The sequence below is a fragment of the Gavia stellata genome, chromosome 35 (assembly GCF_030936135.1).
Source record: "Gavia stellata isolate bGavSte3 chromosome 35, bGavSte3.hap2, whole genome shotgun sequence".
Taxonomy (NCBI): Eukaryota; Metazoa; Chordata; class Aves; order Gaviiformes; family Gaviidae; genus Gavia; species Gavia stellata.
In genome coordinates this window covers 1,488,601-1,504,404 of record NC_082628.1, presented here as the reverse complement: position 1 = coordinate 1,504,404, position 15,804 = coordinate 1,488,601, and the positions used below count along the sequence as shown (strand labels likewise).

General features: G+C 53.7%; 2 protein-coding genes across 3 annotated transcripts in view; one reads left to right on the top strand and one right to left on the bottom strand.

The window, feature by feature from the left end:
• The window catches only part of LOC132320358 (dynactin subunit 2-like), a 197,292-nt gene that overhangs the window by 127,408 nt on the left and 54,080 nt on the right, over nucleotides 1–15,804 (bottom strand). The window lies entirely within an intron of this gene.
• Nucleotides 1,600–14,570, top strand: LOC132320316 (electroneutral sodium bicarbonate exchanger 1-like). Of its 2 annotated transcripts, XM_059832581.1 has the most exons (23): nucleotides 1,600–1,676; nucleotides 2,381–2,509; nucleotides 2,958–3,093; nucleotides 3,307–3,467; nucleotides 3,572–3,751; nucleotides 3,920–4,008; nucleotides 4,141–4,298; nucleotides 4,668–4,755; nucleotides 5,261–5,407; nucleotides 5,585–5,676; nucleotides 6,184–6,358; nucleotides 6,495–6,628; nucleotides 7,246–7,491; nucleotides 7,594–7,699; nucleotides 8,053–8,214; nucleotides 8,900–9,013; nucleotides 9,362–9,523; nucleotides 10,114–10,365; nucleotides 11,005–11,073; nucleotides 11,621–11,794; nucleotides 11,894–12,031; nucleotides 12,475–12,575; nucleotides 13,095–13,191. In XM_059832581.1, exons 2-23 carry the CDS (start codon nucleotides 2,410–2,412, stop codon nucleotides 13,180–13,182), a joined length of 3,072 nt encoding a protein of 1,023 aa, XP_059688564.1. In that variant the 5' UTR covers nucleotides 1,600–1,676; nucleotides 2,381–2,409; the 3' UTR covers nucleotides 13,183–13,191. The 2 variants fall into 2 exon arrangements, with proteins under 2 accessions (XP_059688564.1, XP_059688565.1); XM_059832582.1 differs by lacking the exons at nucleotides 12,475–12,575; nucleotides 13,095–13,191 and adding an exon at nucleotides 14,544–14,570 and having other exon boundaries at nucleotides 2,381–2,484; nucleotides 2,921–3,093.

Below are 15,804 nucleotides of genomic sequence, written 5' to 3'. Positions count from 1 at the left end.
TTCTCCCTGCGGCGCAGCCATCGTTTGTGGGTGACACCGTGTCGGCGCAGCCCCACCACGCGTGGGCTGGTGTGGCACCGTGTGCTGTATGCGGGGCAGGGGCAGGCCGGGCACCCGGCCCCCAATTCTGAGGAGGGCAAAGAGATCCCTTGTGAGAGCCAGGGCAGCAAGACAGACTGAAATGGGTTGTTTGCACCCGGAGTTGCCCCCATCAGGCCTCAGTCACGCCGAAATGGTGCCCGAGAACAGAGCGGTGCCGCACCGGTGCCACCGCCAGTGTTTTCCCGCCCGTGCAATTACTGCTTTCAGCCTCCCAACAAAAGCAGCTTCGAAGCAACCAGCCAGAGCTTTGTGCTTAGGAAATAGTGCTAAGCGGAACAACTCTGGCTGCTCCAAAACTCCAAAGTGAGCGATGCAAAGCTCGGCATCCCCTTGCCCAGCCCAGTTTTGACAATGTGATGTTTTGCAGGCACCTGTCAGCAGCGGAGAAGGACAGAGAGGGAAGGCAAAGCGTTTGCAAGTGCTGGTGCCCATGCTGGGATGGGATAAACTGCTTTCCGGAGGCTTCTCCCCTTCCTGCTCCATCCCATCCCAAGGCCACAGGTCCGCAACCCCACAGCTCTACGAAACCCTTAACTCCTCCAGCAATTTCCTCAACAAAATAAGCGCTCCGAGTCCATTTGAGTGGCCTAACCGGGACCGAGTGAGTTCTGAGCGGGGCCCTTTCCTTCGGTGGCATCTCCGTGCAAGGCTTGCCGCGATTTCGAGGATGCTGCAACAGAAGGGCCATGGGACGCTGAGAGCATCTTGCCGCAGAGCCGGAGGTGCTCACTTGTCCTGTTTCCTCCTATGTTTCCTCCTAATGTGTATTTTGCCCCGTAAGGCGTATTTTCCCCAAGGCTTTGCACCTCACTCGTATTTTGGCAGCTTGTGCTTTTAAATACACCCAAACGCTGCTTATGCCTTTTGGCCCAGCAGGATGCGGCATTTACAGCCCTTTTCTCTATTCCGGCTAGTTTTTGCTCAAAACAGAGCTGGTTTCTCCCCATCCACTAAGTTTTCCAAGCGGGAAGAGTCCTGGGGTGCGTGGCTTTAAATAACTGCCTGGATACGCATCACCGATTGTGATGCCATAAACGGTCACTTGTTGTGTCTCTGGAGTTGGTGCACACTGGGTGCCACTGAGCTCCTCTCGGTGAGAGCTGTCCAGGTGTCCCGGGGGACTCTGGCCCCCTGATTGATCTGGAGGTTCAATTATCCCCGCAAACCGGTGACCGACGTGAGGATGAACCAGAACGGGGCTTACAAAATGACACTTCTGGAAGAGTTACAGGTAGCACAGCCGAAGGGCTGAGCATCCCCCAAACAGGGGGAAAACTCTCCCCGAAATCCCATTGGCATTTCCCTGGAGGGCAGAAGGATGGGCAGGGGGAGATGCTTTGCACTGGGGAGGGCTGCCAGGGGCAGGTTTAGCATCCCTGGTCGCAGCACGGAGGCAAAACGGTGTCTAAGAGAGAAGGAGACTTGCCGGCAGGACGTAAGGGAGCTCTAGACGCCCAGCCCCAACTTTTACCTTCTTCTCATTGCTAAACAGAGGCATGACGAGGAGGCACTGATTGACCAGGGGAGAAGGAGCAACGGTGCCAAGATTCACTATGAGAAGGAGGAGTTGGAGGGTGAGTCTCTGCTGAGATGCTGGTAGAGGGGCCACCAGCCCAGCGCCTTTTCCCGTTGCACAAAGTCCCTACAACGTCCCTCACTCGGTGTGACATCATGTGCAGCAAAACGTGCCATGCTTCTTAATAAAGCAGCACAGTTATTTTCACGTGTTTTAATATTACGGCTTTTCAACAGAGGGAAAAAGCCCCCGCGGAGGTCACGGTGTGAGCTTTAGCCATGGGGCTGGATAATTCACGGCTTGTTTACTCGCAGAGGCTGCTCCTGGCTTGGAGAGGTCTGGAGAATAATTGGACAGCTGCAGGCACGAGGCTGTGCTTTTCTTCTTTTCTTCTGGAGTTCCTTATCATGGGACTGATTGGATCTTCTCTTGTCGCCTTGTGCCATACAAAGATTTTAAAAAGAATTCCCTTCTGTCACTGCTTAATGAGCAAGGCTGAGTGTTGGCCAGCCCAAGCTGGAATTTGAGAAGAGGTTGGATGCTTTCAGGGCACTTTTGGGGGAGCCATCACTTGTTGTTGCTCTGTTGTTGCAAAGTTTGAGTAAAACAGGCTTGGAAAAAAGGAGAGGTCTGTGACATTCAGGGATCCAGTGAAAACAAAATTGGTGTTTTCTCCTGGGACAGCTGCACTGATTTAACCATGGTGTCTGCGTCATCCATCTCCCCAATATCGCGAGTGATGCAAATGCTGCTTTTTTGCAGGCCACCGGACCCTGTACGCCGGCGTGCAGATGCCGCTGGTGGGGCAATGCCACCGGCATCACCGACCCCACAAGCAGAAGCATCGGGAACAGGAGGAGGACTGTGCCCCGACGGAGCGGGGCTACCACTGTAAGTCCCGCCACCACGTTCATTAAACTCCTTGGGGCTACATGGGCGCTGGGGTCTTCTGCAAGCAGGTCCATGTGGCTAGTTTGAGTGACTTGCTGTTCTTCCGAGGGAAAGTGGCATTATTTAACAAGACCCTCTTTTTCAAAACTTTCATCTTTTTTTTTTGAGGTAGTTAAATGTATAATGGATTTAGGCTCATCTTCCTCAGCGGGATGTCTGCTTTAAAAATGGAAATGTGGGGAAGGAAAGCTGCCCATCCTTGTGCAGGGGTGGAATAGATGCTTCTCCTTCTCCGTGGCTCTGTGCAAGCCCCGACAGAGCCAGGGGAGAGGGGCCGGCCCAATATTTGTGGCTGAACTGGTGCTGATCTGATGCCCGCTTTGCACGTGAGCGTGATGGGCCATATTCGAGCGTGGTAACGGGACGGGTCTCTGTGTTCTGCCCCCAGGCACCCCGTCCCAGCGGGTGCAGTTCATCCTCAGGACCAAGGAGGACGAGCAGCATGTCCCTCACGCCTTGTTCACCGAGCTGGATGAGATCTGCGTGAAAGAGGGCGAAGATGCCGAGTGGAAGGAAACGGCAAGGTAAATCCCTGCTGCCGGCTGTGGTGGGAGAGGAGTCCCTGCGCCAGCAGTGCACGCGGGCTCTGCTTTCCGCTCCGCAGGACGCGAAGCTTTTGCAGCTGTAGGTGCTGATGCGAGGAGCCGTCTCCTCTTGCTACCTGTAGCTCTGTTAAAGGGGTTGGAGAGCTGGGGCTGTTACCTTGCAATGGGGCTGACAGCACCCGATGTCCGCAGGTGGCTGAAGTTTGAGGAGGACGTGGAAGACGGCGGCGAGCGCTGGAGCAAGCCCTATGTGGCCACGCTGTCCTTGCACAGCCTCTTTGAGCTGAGGAGCTGCATCATCAATGGCACGGTGCTGCTGGACATCTGTGCCAACAGCATCGAAGAGATCGCAGGTACTGTGGGTGCCGCGTCCCTCCGGGAACGGTCGAGCTTGGCTCGCCGCTGTGCCCTTCCTTCCCAGATCAAACCCTGCCTCATTTTCCTGTGCCATGCTCAGATCTGATCCTGGGCCAGCAAGAACAGCTCACGGAGTTTGACGAGCGCACGCGGGCAAAAATTGGAGAAGTTCTTTTGAAGAAGCATCACCATCAGAACGAGAAGAAAAGAAACAACCTTCTCCGCTCGTTTGCTGATGTGAGCAAGAAGGGGTCGGACCTGCACCTCCTCGACAAGCCAGGTGAGGGTTCCTGCAGGGCTTTGGCACCCGGTGAAGGTTTCTGCAGGGCTTTGGCAGCAGATGAGGGTTTCTGCAGGGCTTTGGCCCCATTAGGTTTGTCCTAGCAAAGGAGAAGCATCCCAATTGCTCCTTGTCCGTCTTTCTGAGTGTCTTTCTTTTTTCTACCAGCTCAAACACTTACCCCTCATCCTTCTCCCACCACTGTGGAAGCTAAAAATGGGGTGAACCATGAGACCAGCACAACGGATTTAAGCAAGGTGAGACACTCATAGCTTTCTTAGGCCTTCAGGGCCGAATTTGCTGTTGCAACCTTGGCTGCAGAGGGAGCTGCAGGGTGCTGTGGGCTTTGCTTTTGGGGTAATTGCCTGAAAATGGCTTGTCGTGCCCAGGCGGAGCTGCACTTCATGAAGAAAATTCCCAGCGGGGCTGAAGCGTCCAACGTGCTCGTAGGAGAGCTGGATTTCCTTCGCCAGCCCATCGTGGCATTTGTCCGCCTGACCCCGGCTGTCCTCCTCTCGGGCATGACGGAAGTTCCCATCCCAACAAGGTCTGAACGAGAAGCACAAAGTTTTTATTTCAACCCCCCCCAACAAAACATCAGATGGCATGCATCAGTTTGGCATCCCAAGGGAACAAGGCCAGCGGGAGCCAGCACGTTTCTGCCAGCCACGTCTCCTTGCCTTCATTTCCCCCTTCCCTGCTGTAGCTTTTAAACCCATTGGCCAACGTGAATGAGAGTTGGCCCCAAAATGAAATTTGCGATGGGTTTTGATGAATTTCCAATTCATCACCGGAGTCGGTGAGCCTCCGTGTCCCCTCTCGAGCCGTGCTCTGGGCTGGGAGCTGCCAGGGATTTCCTTGGGTGCTCTTTGAGCCATGACACGTTCGTCTCTCTCCTTTTGTTTGTCTTGCCCAGGTTCCTGTTTGTTTTGCTTGGACCAGAAGGAAAAGCCCATCAGTACCATGAGATCGGCAGGTCCATGGCTACTATCATGACGGATGAGGTGCGACGTGAGAAGGGATATCTCTGGGTCATTTTTGGCTTTCTTCACCTCTCCCTGTCTCTGTAGTAGTGAGCAAGAGCGTTTGCTGTCCCCGCTGCCGGCAGCTCTCCAAATAGCCCACCCTTCGTTCGCACCCCAAAGCAAACACGCACGTTTGCATCCCCCCACATCCTGGAGGCTGAAATCCCACCCGGGGTGCATCCTGCACCTCGTCCTTCTCCCCGGGGTCCCCAGCACGCTGTCCCCAGTGGTGGCATTGCCAGGGCCAGTAAAACTTGTCCTCTTTAAGCAACAGGCTGCGGTGTGCCATGGGGGATGGGGGGCCTCGTGGAGGAGAGGATTACAAGGAACACGATGGACAGATTTTTCCTTTTGGGGGAATACTTCCTGCCATTGCCAGCAGGAAATTTGGGGGAAATTATCTTGCGTTTAGCCAAGTGCTTATTGCACTGCTTAGGGCATGCGAGATGGGTTGTCCTCTGAGCAGGTTGTCTCCTACGGGCAGGTTTTCCATGACGTCGCCTATAAAGCCAAGAACCGGGCTGACCTCGTGGCCGGCATCGATGAGTTTCTGGATCAGGTCACGGTCTTGCCGCCTGGAGAGTGGGATCCATCGATCCGAATCGAGCCCCCGAAAAACGTCCCTTCGCAGGTGGGTGCTGCGGTGGAGGGAGGTGCGAGGGGGACGGGCAGGACAGCAGGCAGCTGGGGATGCTGTTCAGGGGTCCAGATTCACAAGGTCCCTGTTTGACACAGTCACATGGCCAGACCAGAAGCAAAACAAGCCAGTGGTTACAAATAGCTGTCTTTCTTATTTCCATTTGAACAGGAAAAAAGGAAGATGCCAGGAGCTCTCGATGACAGTGCTTCTGACAGTGAGCCGGAGAAGCACAGCGGTCCTGAACTGGAGCGGACGGGAAGGTGCGAGCTTTGATAGTTTGGGGTGTTTTTTTCTGCTTGCCTCCCAAATCTGAGCATGCACCTTGCCTTTGAGCAGGTTTTTGGGGTTTTTTGGTTCAGTGAAGGGGCTCCACATGCCCAGCTGGGTCCCTGGGCTGGGCAGGTGGGAGATGTGGGCAGCTGGGCTCAGCCACAGCATCATTGCACACAGGTCTTCTTGATTTGGGGTGGAAGCAGATGTGCAAATACCTCCAGGTAGAGCTCTGCTGCTTCTCAGAGCAAGGGAGTGTTGCAATAAGAGGGGATGGGCTCTCAGGTTAGGTCTTGTTTTTTCTTTTTTCTTCTTTTTATTTTTGTTGTTGGAGGGCATTTTGGCGTGCCTCAGTTTCTAGTGGGTGTAAAAAGGGAGAAGGAGACGGCTTCTTTTCAGCACTGAAAATTACTCCATGCTTGTGATTGCCCTTCTGCAGCCAAGAAAAGTCCATGTGGTCTTGCAGGAGAACAGTCTCTATTTTGTCCTTCTTCCAGGCTCTTTGGAGGTTTGATCCTGGATGTGAAGCGAAAAGCCCCGTGGTTCTGGAGCGACTTTCGGGATGGTCTGAGGCTGCAGTGTCTGGCGTCCTTCCTCTTCCTCTACTGTGCCTGCATGTCCCCTGTCATCACCTTTGGGGGACTGCTGGGGGAGGCGACCGATGGCCACATAGTGAGCAGCTCTCTCTGTTGGGTGGCACGGGGGAGGATAAAACTCATGCAAAAGTCCTTGCTGCAGTGAGTTTGCTCTGGGTTTTTTTTCCCCCTAATGCTTTCTGTACTCACTGCTGCCTCTCTTCCCCGGACAGAGTGCCATGGAGTCGCTGCTGGGCGCCTCCATGACCGGCGTGGTGTTTTCCCTCTTTGCTGGCCAACCTCTCACCATCCTCGGCAGCACCGGACCCGTGCTCGTCTTTGAGAAGATCCTCTACAAATTCTGCAAGTAAGGCTGGTTGCTGCGGCCGGGTGCTGTGAGAGCCTTCAGAAGGCAGCGGGGATGGAGAAAAGATGTTTGTCTTTCATTTCTCTCAGCGGCAGTTGTTCGATTGAAGTTGTCTTGTGTGTCACAGATGCTGCACGCTGCTGCTTTAGTATGTGATGGTGCGAGAGCCCTGGCTCTCTGAAGGACGGATGGGGTCATTTGGGGGTTTTAGGCTTAAAGCGAAGTAGCTGGAGGAGGAGAAACCACAAGGATGTGGATGCCCAAGATGGGCTGCACAAGGAAGAGGAGACAAATCACTCTGGTTTGGGAATGGGGGAAGATTTGCTTCCCTCTGAGTACAAAACAAGGCACTTTTTAGCCTGATTGTTGCTGGAAGTGGAAATACAGTTTGCTCAAGTAGCCAAATAGTCTACTGCTGAAATGTTGTGAGTTTGGATGATTTCATTGAAAAAGTAGGAGTTTTTCATGTGAAATGGGTATTTTCCATGACAGTCCTTCTGCTGTGATGACTTCGATGTGAGATGAACCACCCTTATTGCAATTTAAATTTATCATTAAGCCCCAGCTTGGAGCCTCTTGCTGGCCTTTCCACCCTTGGTTTTATTTTGGTTTCCCAGGGAGTACACGCTCTCCTATCTCTCTCTGCGGGCATGCATCGGGCTGTGGACCGCCTTCTTCTGCATCGTGCTGGTGGCCACCGACGCCAGCTCTTTGGTGTGCTACATCACCCGCTTCACCGAAGAAGCCTTCGCCTCCCTCATCTGCCTCATCTTCATCTACGAGGCTCTAGAGAAGCTGAGTCACCTGCGGGAGACCTACCCTGTGCACATGCACAGCCAGCTCGACTTCCTCACCATCGACTAGTGGGTTTTTTCCTCCTAAAACGCCCCTGCCCCTTGGCAGGAGCTCAGGGCTGCACCTGCATCGCCTCTCCCTTACCCGTGTCTTGGCTTCTCTCCTCCCAGCTGTAAGTGTGAGGCACCGACGCATCCCAGCAATGAAACCCTGCGTTTCTGGGAGAGCAACAAGATCAACGTGTCTGGCATCGCCTGGGAAAACCTCACGGTGACCGTAAGTGCCCCGAGCCACTGCTTCCTCGTGCCGCGGCCACGGGGCCCAGGGGCATTCGCGTGGTGCACAAGTCGGAGCCCTTCAGGTGGTGATGGGCTTCCAGCTGTGCTAGTGCTGCTCTGAAAAGTCATTGCTTAAATCTAATGGGTGGTTTTAACCCGCTTGGTCCTGGGAAGGAGCGTCCACCTTGTCCAGTCCACCTTGTGCCCAACATCGTGGGTAATAACTGTCCGCCTCCTCAACGCGGTGGCAGGACAATATTTCTGACCGGCAGCAGAAATAACCCCCTCGTTATGCGAGGTTTCCTTGCCGCACGTGCACTGCCTTTGTGTCCTGATGCTCTGTTTCTCCAGGAATGTCGGTATTTGCACGGAGAGTTTCAAGGACCTGCCTGTGGACCCAATGGCCCCTACACGCCTGACGTCCTCTTCTGGTGCTGCATCCTCTTCTTCTCCACCTTTGTGCTGTCGAGCTTACTGAAGAAGTTTAAGACCAGCCGATACTTCCCAACCAGAGTAGGTAGAAGACGGTGGCCAGCAGCAGTCTCCACGCTCATTTCCCAAAATGGCTTTCCTGGAGCACTAAGCAGTATTTGCCACCACTCGGTCGAGCTGGGAAACGTTGACCTTGAAGGCCAAGCTCTCCATCAGCGTGGACGTCCCTCACTCATTTCCATGAGCGCAAAAGGATCGTAGCATTTCCCACCTGCCTGGCGACCTGTCCTGGAGCCATCTCTTGCTCAGGCAGTGGGAAATCAGGTCTTCCACAGTTACTTTTTTTCACCTTCTGTGCATTATGTGCTCAAGGGGAAGGCTGATTCAGCTGAGGAGCTGCCATAGCAAACGACACTATTTCTTCCTTTTGAGGAACAAATGATGCCTCAGTGCCTTATTCCCGTTTTAGCTGTGAGCGTGGCTGTCGTGGCAGACATCTGCTTCCTTCTTTTGTAATTTTATTTTTTTTTTTAAGGTTTCAATTAAGACAACCCTTTTCCACCTAATTAAACATTTTGTATTGCCTGGCACCAGATCTCACAGGCACAAACACAGCAACGGTATCTAACCAAGGGATTTGGCTGCATGTCCTCAGCATGGAGGGGTTTTGTTAACCGGTCTTAATGGTGTTGACGTCCCTCACTTTTCCATGTCATGTTGTGGCCCCCTTTGCGACGCCCCCTTCAGCTCTGGTTTCTTGCCCCAGGTACGGTCCACAGTAAGCGACTTTGCTGTTTTCCTCACCATCGTCGTCATGGTGCTCATGGACTTCATGATTGGGATCCCATCACCGAAGCTCCACGTCCCCCATATGTTCAAGGTAACGGGGTGTTTTGGCAGGGAGCTGGTTTCAGCCCTTGGGGATGCCACAAGGTGATGCCGGGGCAGGACAGGGCTGAGTCCGGAGGAGATGCTGGTGGTGCGACCATCTCCTCTTCTGCCTCCAAGCGCATCGTTTCCTTCGGGAAAGGAGAAGACAGCCCCAAAACTAGACACCTCCAGGAGAAGTATCTGTAGGTGCTTGCAAAGAGGGCAGCGGCAGTGCTGAACCCCAGGGTGACGTGAAGCCAGGGCTGGGAGGTGCTCTGACATGGGAATGGAGGGGAAAAGCAAAGCCAGTGAGGTGGCTGGGCTGGGAGATGATGCTGATGTGTGTGCTTTGTTGCAGCCTACCAGAGACGACCGCGGGTGGTTCATCAACCCCGTAGGACCCAACCCTTGGTGGACGGTGTTGGCTGCGCTCATCCCAGCTCTGCTCTGCACCATCTTGATCTTCATGGACCAGCAGATCACTGCTGTTATTGTGAACAGGAAGGAGCACAGGCTGAAGGTAAGGGGCTGCAAGAGATGAGCCCATCCCCAACCCACTCCGGGCTGCAGGCACGGGGAGAAGCTCCTATTCCAAATGCTTTGGGAAGGCATTGGTTTGGGAAAACGTCAGGCTGCGTGGCAGGATGCTCTCCTGCATTAATGATGACACAGGGAGCAAACGACAGGGAGTTCAGATGAGCAGCCTTTCAGAGGAGCAAATTAATCTTGGAGCAATAGAGAAGCGTGGTTTTGTTTTAAAATGTCAGCAGTGGATGGGGGATCGAATTGTGTTGACGCGCTGCCAGGGATAACTCAGAGTCACATCCTACTTGCAAGTGGTGGAAATTTCTTTATGAAGGAAAAAACCCGGTCTTTTTTTTTCTTTTGAGAAGTAGCTATCGCACAACCAAATCCACTTTGTCTGAACTCCTGCCACCTTTTCATGCAAGGGGCTTGCACAAAGAGCAGATACCTCCTTATTTGTTTCCGAGGCGTGTTTTAAATTCTCAAGAAGTTGACTTGCGCTCTAGCGGGGTTTGAGCCTGACTTGCGACGTTGTCCTTGCTCTTGTGCTGTGGGACGCTCATCTCCTTGTTTTGCTTCCCGCAGAAAGGATGTGGGTACCACCTGGACCTTTTCATGGTGGCCGTGATGCTCGGGGTGTGCTCCGTGATGGGGCTGCCCTGGTTTGTGGCTGCCACCGTCCTGTCCATCACCCACGTGAATAGCCTCAAAGTCGAGTCTGAGTGCGCAGCTCCAGGAGAACAACCCAAGTTTCTGGGGATACGAGAGCAGAGAGTCACTGGCTCCATGATCTTTGTGCTCATGGGCTGCTCTGTCTTCTTCACTTCTGTGTTAAAGGTAAGAGGAAAATGCAAAACACCCAACAGCCACGAGCTTTTTGGAGGTTACCCAAAACCAGTCCCCTCTCTCCAGGCCCGAGCAGCTGTGGAGTGGAGGAGGAGGTGATCCCAAACCTTGGGGCTTGACCCACAGTGGGAAGCAGCCTCCTCGCTTATGCTTTCCAGCCGTTCAGCACGTTATCGATGGCAATTTGCTCCCCCAAATGCCTCAGCACAGCCGTTCCAGTAGCTAAACACACTGAAATCATGTCCATGGGCTTCCTTGCGTGTTCCTCCCACAAGATAATCTCCTCGCTAGGCTAAAAGGAGGCACGTCGCTTTTGCTTGTTGCTACAAGAATAAGGAGAAAGGTTTTTCTACCGTCACAGAACGTGGCATATGGTAGCATGGTCGCCTGTTTTCCTCCAACCTTTCTGGAAGATAGGATTCTGCTGATGAAAGATAACTCCAACGTTCAGCCTAAAGCAGAGCGTTAGCTCACTTGCAGGCACAAAAGCTCTGCTGGTTAAAATCCGACACGTCTCTAACCCTGTGGAAACTGGAAAGCTGTAGGCAATTTGAGGCAGTGCCTGTAGAAGAGAGTGGTACTACTGAAAATGCAATTTAAAAAAATAAATGATTGCATTCTTTCTTTCAGTTTATACCAATGCCTGTGCTTTACGGCGTCTTTCTCTACATGGGCGTGTCGTCGCTCGGAGAAATTCAGGTACGGACTTTTTTACAGCGTGCAGCATGTCCGCTGCCTGGTATTTCATCTCCGTAGAAGCAGGAAAAAAGCAGCGGCATGGGAAAAAAACCTCTCAGAAAGCAAGCAATGAAAATATTTTGTGTACGAAAAAGATTGGAGGAGGCACAGGAGGTCTATAGGGCTGGGAGGACCGGGCAAGTTGAGCGCTCCCTGTTTAAACACAGGTTAGGGCAGGCCAGTGTTTGGTTAGGTGAAAATGGGGGAGTTGAGTGCACAGGGAAGGCAATTTCTACCACTGGTGGAAATCCTTGCTGGGGGATTCAGTGGGCCAAGACAAGCTAATCATAGAATAACGTGGCATAATTGCACTTGGGTGGGCAGCTCTCACGGGCAAGCTGGTTTCTAGCTGGAGCGAAGGGAAAATGGGTGCTGCTCCCAGGAGGAGCATAGTGGGATCCACGGTTTCTCATGGCGAGCGAGATCCTGAAAACTCCCTCCACGTCTCAAGAGGGCCAGAAGCTTTCCGCAGTCCCAAGGTGGCAACTTTTCCACTTTGATTTTGCAGTTCTTCGATCGCTTGAAGCTGTTTTGGATGCCGGCGAAACACCAGCCGGATTTCATCTACCTGCGGCACGTCCCCTTGCGAAAGGTGCACTTCTTCACCGTGATCCAGCTGATCTGCCTCGTCCTGCTCTGGGCCATCAAGGTGTCCCGTGCCGCCATCGTCTTTCCCATGATGGTAAGAGGCGGTGCCGCTCGGCAGAGGGATGTTTGCCGCGTTGGAGTGAGATGTAGCACCACCTCTGGCCTCACCTCATCTTCCCTCTTATTCGTGCAGGTTTTGGCTCTTGTATTTGTCCGGAAAGCCATGGATTTCTGCTTCTCAAAGCGAGAGCTCAGCTTCCTGGATGACCTTATGCCAGAGAGCAAGAAGAAGAAGTTGGACGGTGCCAAAAACGAAGCCAATGAAGAAGAGGTAACGCTTGCTGGGCGCTCGGGGCTGGAAATCTCCCTCGGGCTGTGAGATTGCCTGTTTCTAGCACAGCTTGTCTTTACATGTTGGGGCAAGATCAGAACTCAAGGGAAACAGATACTAATAGCCTGGATCCCACATCTTAACCTTTTTTTTCCCTGAATGAGCAGTGAGCTTAACACTTGAATAGAGGTATAATTTTTTAAATGAGTCATTTATAATAACAGATGATGATGATGATGATGGAAAGATTGGCTCGTAACAGTGTTTTTAACCCCCCCCCCAAAAAAAAATTCAGAGTGAAAGGTCTTTACCCTGCTGCGCTAATAGCTAAAGGTGCCACGAGTCAGAAGGAGAGGGCAGCATGCAATGTTTTTGCTGGGTGTTCAGTTTATTTCCACTTGGATCCAAGACAGAGAACTTGATTTGTCCCTTTTTTCCGTCAGGAGTCCCCGAAAATGATGGAAGCTGCTGCTGCTGCCGGTTCAGTTCTGCTGAAACTGGGCAAGACCAGCAACTTGGATATCCCAAAGCAAAGCAGGGACAGGTAAAGCCCCACCAAGTGCCAGGACCCCCGGCAAGATTAGTTGGAAGGTGTTTGGCACAATTTTTTCCACTTGCATCTTTCTTGAGCGTCCCATAGAAAGCAGCAGTCAGCTTGGTGGGAAAATCACATCTACGGGCAGGGCTGCAGGAGGGGATCGCAGGGCTCTGCCTCCAAGCAGAGTGGCTGCACAACTCCCATCTGACCCCAAAAAGTTGCATCCTCAGTGACTTTAGGGTAGCTGGAGATCCTCATACGTAAAAACGAGGAGTTGCAGGCATGATCTGTACCAGCAGTGGCTTAGAGCCCACTCCAGGGCTAAACGCCCGCAAGAGCCTTTGCACAGAGCTGTAGCTCTGCAGTTCTCAGGCTTGCCTCGCAAAACTCCTCATCCAGCAAAACCTCCCGTGCTTATGCTGAGCTTGGATTCTCGGGGCGCCGCTGTTCCTCTTGCTGATGCTAACGCACTTGGTGGCATCAGTTCCCATAGTCACGGATTGCTCTGTAAAATATTTATTGCAGGACTGATCCTTGCGAGATTAATATCTCAGAGGAAGTGTTGAAAACGAGCGTGTGGAAGGCTCTCACTATGAACACAGAAACAGTCTGAATCCGGGGAGGAAAGAGGTAAAGGATTGCATGTGAACGTGACCGTGCTCCTCTGCAAGCGACGGCGCATGCCTACAGTTTTCCCGTGCTTCGGCAGGCAGTACCGAGCAAACGGCCCGTCCCTGGGAACAGGCAGCGAGGACCGTGGCATGCAAACCAGCTCGTCACTGCCAGGGTGGTCCCACGAACAGGGTTGAACCAGCAGCAGCCGGCAGGTCTTCCACTGATGGTGCTCTCCCTCTTTTTGTCTTTTTTCCCCCCAGTTTTGCTATTTAGGAGCCTCGGCTTTGAAGGGGAGGAGTGAGAACGTGACTCAGGGACGTGCCAACGCAGAGACGGGGAGATACCGCTGTTTTCCAGTTGGAGGATTCCCATTAAAGCCATGTCGATGTTTTCAGTTCTCCTTGGTGTGCTTCAGGCATTCGGTATCTCTAGACCAGCAAACTGAGGTGTACGTGCCAGTCAATGGGAGTTCGGTGTCGTGAAGTTCCCGTGTGTACGTGCGTGTGGTGGTGTGGGTTTGTAGTGGTAGAGGGACTGCTGCCGCTTTATCATTCAGTGCTGTTTTCCTTCCTTTTACCTCCCTGGCACTCTGTAGTTTTTTCTTCTCCCCTGTCCTTGCAAAGTCTCTTCTCTCCCAGGGTGGGATGAGCCGGGAGGAAAGCGGCAAGATGCCTTTTCCTTCTCCCTTCCCCTGCCGCTATGCAGGAAGAAGCTGTGAAGCAGAGATGGCTCTCGTGCTCTCTTGAGGTTTTGGGGCGGGGGGTCGTTGGGCTGTGGTGTCACCTCAGGCAGATGCGGTCGAGTCGGCTGGCCGTGGAGCCTGGGAGGAGAGGACAAGCCAGAAGAAAAGGTCCCCTTGCAGCCCTGCATCTTGCTGTGGGCTCAGCACGTGCTCCAGGCTCTCGGCATCTGCAACTGGTGCCTTGTGCCCAGCTGGGACGGGTGCACGAGCCCTCCTGCCATCGGCTTGTCCCATCCTCTGCGGGAGCCTGTTCGTGCATGAAGCCAACCCCAAATGCCAAGGGCAAGTTGTTGCTCCTTGCAAACAGGTGGGGAAAAGAAACTACAGAATTGCTCTGTAAGGAAGAAAGGGGTACATCCCCAAGCAGGGCCAAAATCAGACGGCTTTTACGGGATGGGGTTTTGCAAGCTGTAGGTTGACTTTTGCCAGCGTGGCATGGTGACTGTCGGAGGGGACAGCTGCTGTCCTGCAGCGCCGCGGGAGCGGTTCCTGAGAAAAGGGAGGCGGAAGCAGCTGAAGGAGTTGAAGCCTTAGGCCGCAAGAGCTGAGCAGCTCCGGGTATTCCAAAGTATTTTTCCAACTGTGTCCCCGCCTGGCCAGGGAAGTCAGTGGAGGAGGTGGTGCGTCTGGCTCCCTCTGTATAGTGTGGTGGAGGTGAGGAAAGGATTAAGGAAGAGAGAGGTCAGAGGAAGGAGGAGGGGAGTGTGTGTGGGGCTGTGCTGAGGGTGGGGTTTGGAGTAAGTGGAGGGAGAGGCTGGGGAAGAGCCCCAGGCCGGAGCTGGAAGCCAAGGGAAGGTGATGTCCCTCTGGGAGAATTAAGGGCTCGGCCTCGGGGTTGGACCTGGGGATGGGGTGCTGGGTGGTACAGGTATAATTGGGGGTCATGAGTGGGGGTAGGGGTCCCTCTCCGGAGGCAGCCAGCTCGAGCTGTCACCCGAGAACTCCTCAAAGAGGGATGGGAAACCTTCCCTGGGACTCTGCCTTCTCAGCGGGATCCCAGGGTCGGCCCCTGTTAGGGTGGCCGGCGTGGGTAAATCCCTAAGAGTGGTGAAGGTGCCTTCCGAGTGCCGCTTGGTGTTGGAGGCGAAGCTTTGGGTGCTTTGGGATTCGTACGACTGCCATCTGCTCAGGAGGGAAGGATGGGGGGAGAAAAGGTGGTTTAATGCACGTGGTGGCATCTGGCAGCCTCCCTGCAGGAGGTGGCCAGGGCAGGGGCTGTGTCCTGCAAAGTACTTCACTGTGTGGAGCATCCTCCAGAAAAGCCGTAATAAATCCATAGAAATAATTTTCGGTTTCAGGGGGTCTGCCAAGCCCGGCCAGGCTTGTTCCTGACATCAGGTATATGCACTATCCCGTTCCATATCATTTGCCCGACGTCTTGCTCGGCTGCGGTGGGTTCGTGCCTCCGCCCTGGTCCCTGCTTGCTGCTCCTGGGAGGGAGCGTGGTGCTGCCCCGAGGTTTTGCTCAACCTCCTCCAGCTCCAGGATGGAGAGCTGATGTTGAGGTTCACGGCAGAAGGTCCCCAAAGGCTTTTCCTGCCACGCAGCCACCAGCGTGGAGTGGGGCTCAGCACCGTGCCCGAAGCATGGCCCCCTCCTGACTCTGCCCCGCCACGTCCCCGTGCAGCCCGTCTCTGGGCTGAGACAGCCGAGAAATCCTAGGGGGGACATGGCAATGTCCCTGCGTGGGCTGGTAGAGAGCCAGAAGGGAGCTCGTCTGGACAAATACAGAAGAACGAGGCACATTGTAATAGTGAGGCTGCCCAATCGTCACCCTTTATTTGCTGAAAACCAGACTGCTGGGTGCCTGTCAGCAAGCACTCATTACTCTGGTTTGATTTCTTCAGAGATTGGTAGTACAGAAGGGAGGAAAAGGCA

Excerpts from the sequence above, each read along its gene's own strand:
- LOC132320316 (XM_059832581.1), top strand. The coding sequence starts at position 2,410 with ATGCCGCTGGTGGGGCAATGCCACCGGCATCACCGACCCCACAAGCAG. Across the intron at positions 4,009-4,140 it reads GCACAACGGATTTAAGCAAG|GCGGAGCTGCACTTCATGAA; the intron begins GTGAGACACTCA and ends TGTCGTGCCCAG. Across the intron at positions 12,032-12,474 it reads ACGAAGCCAATGAAGAAGAG|GAGTCCCCGAAAATGATGGA; the intron begins GTAACGCTTGCT and ends TTTTTCCGTCAG.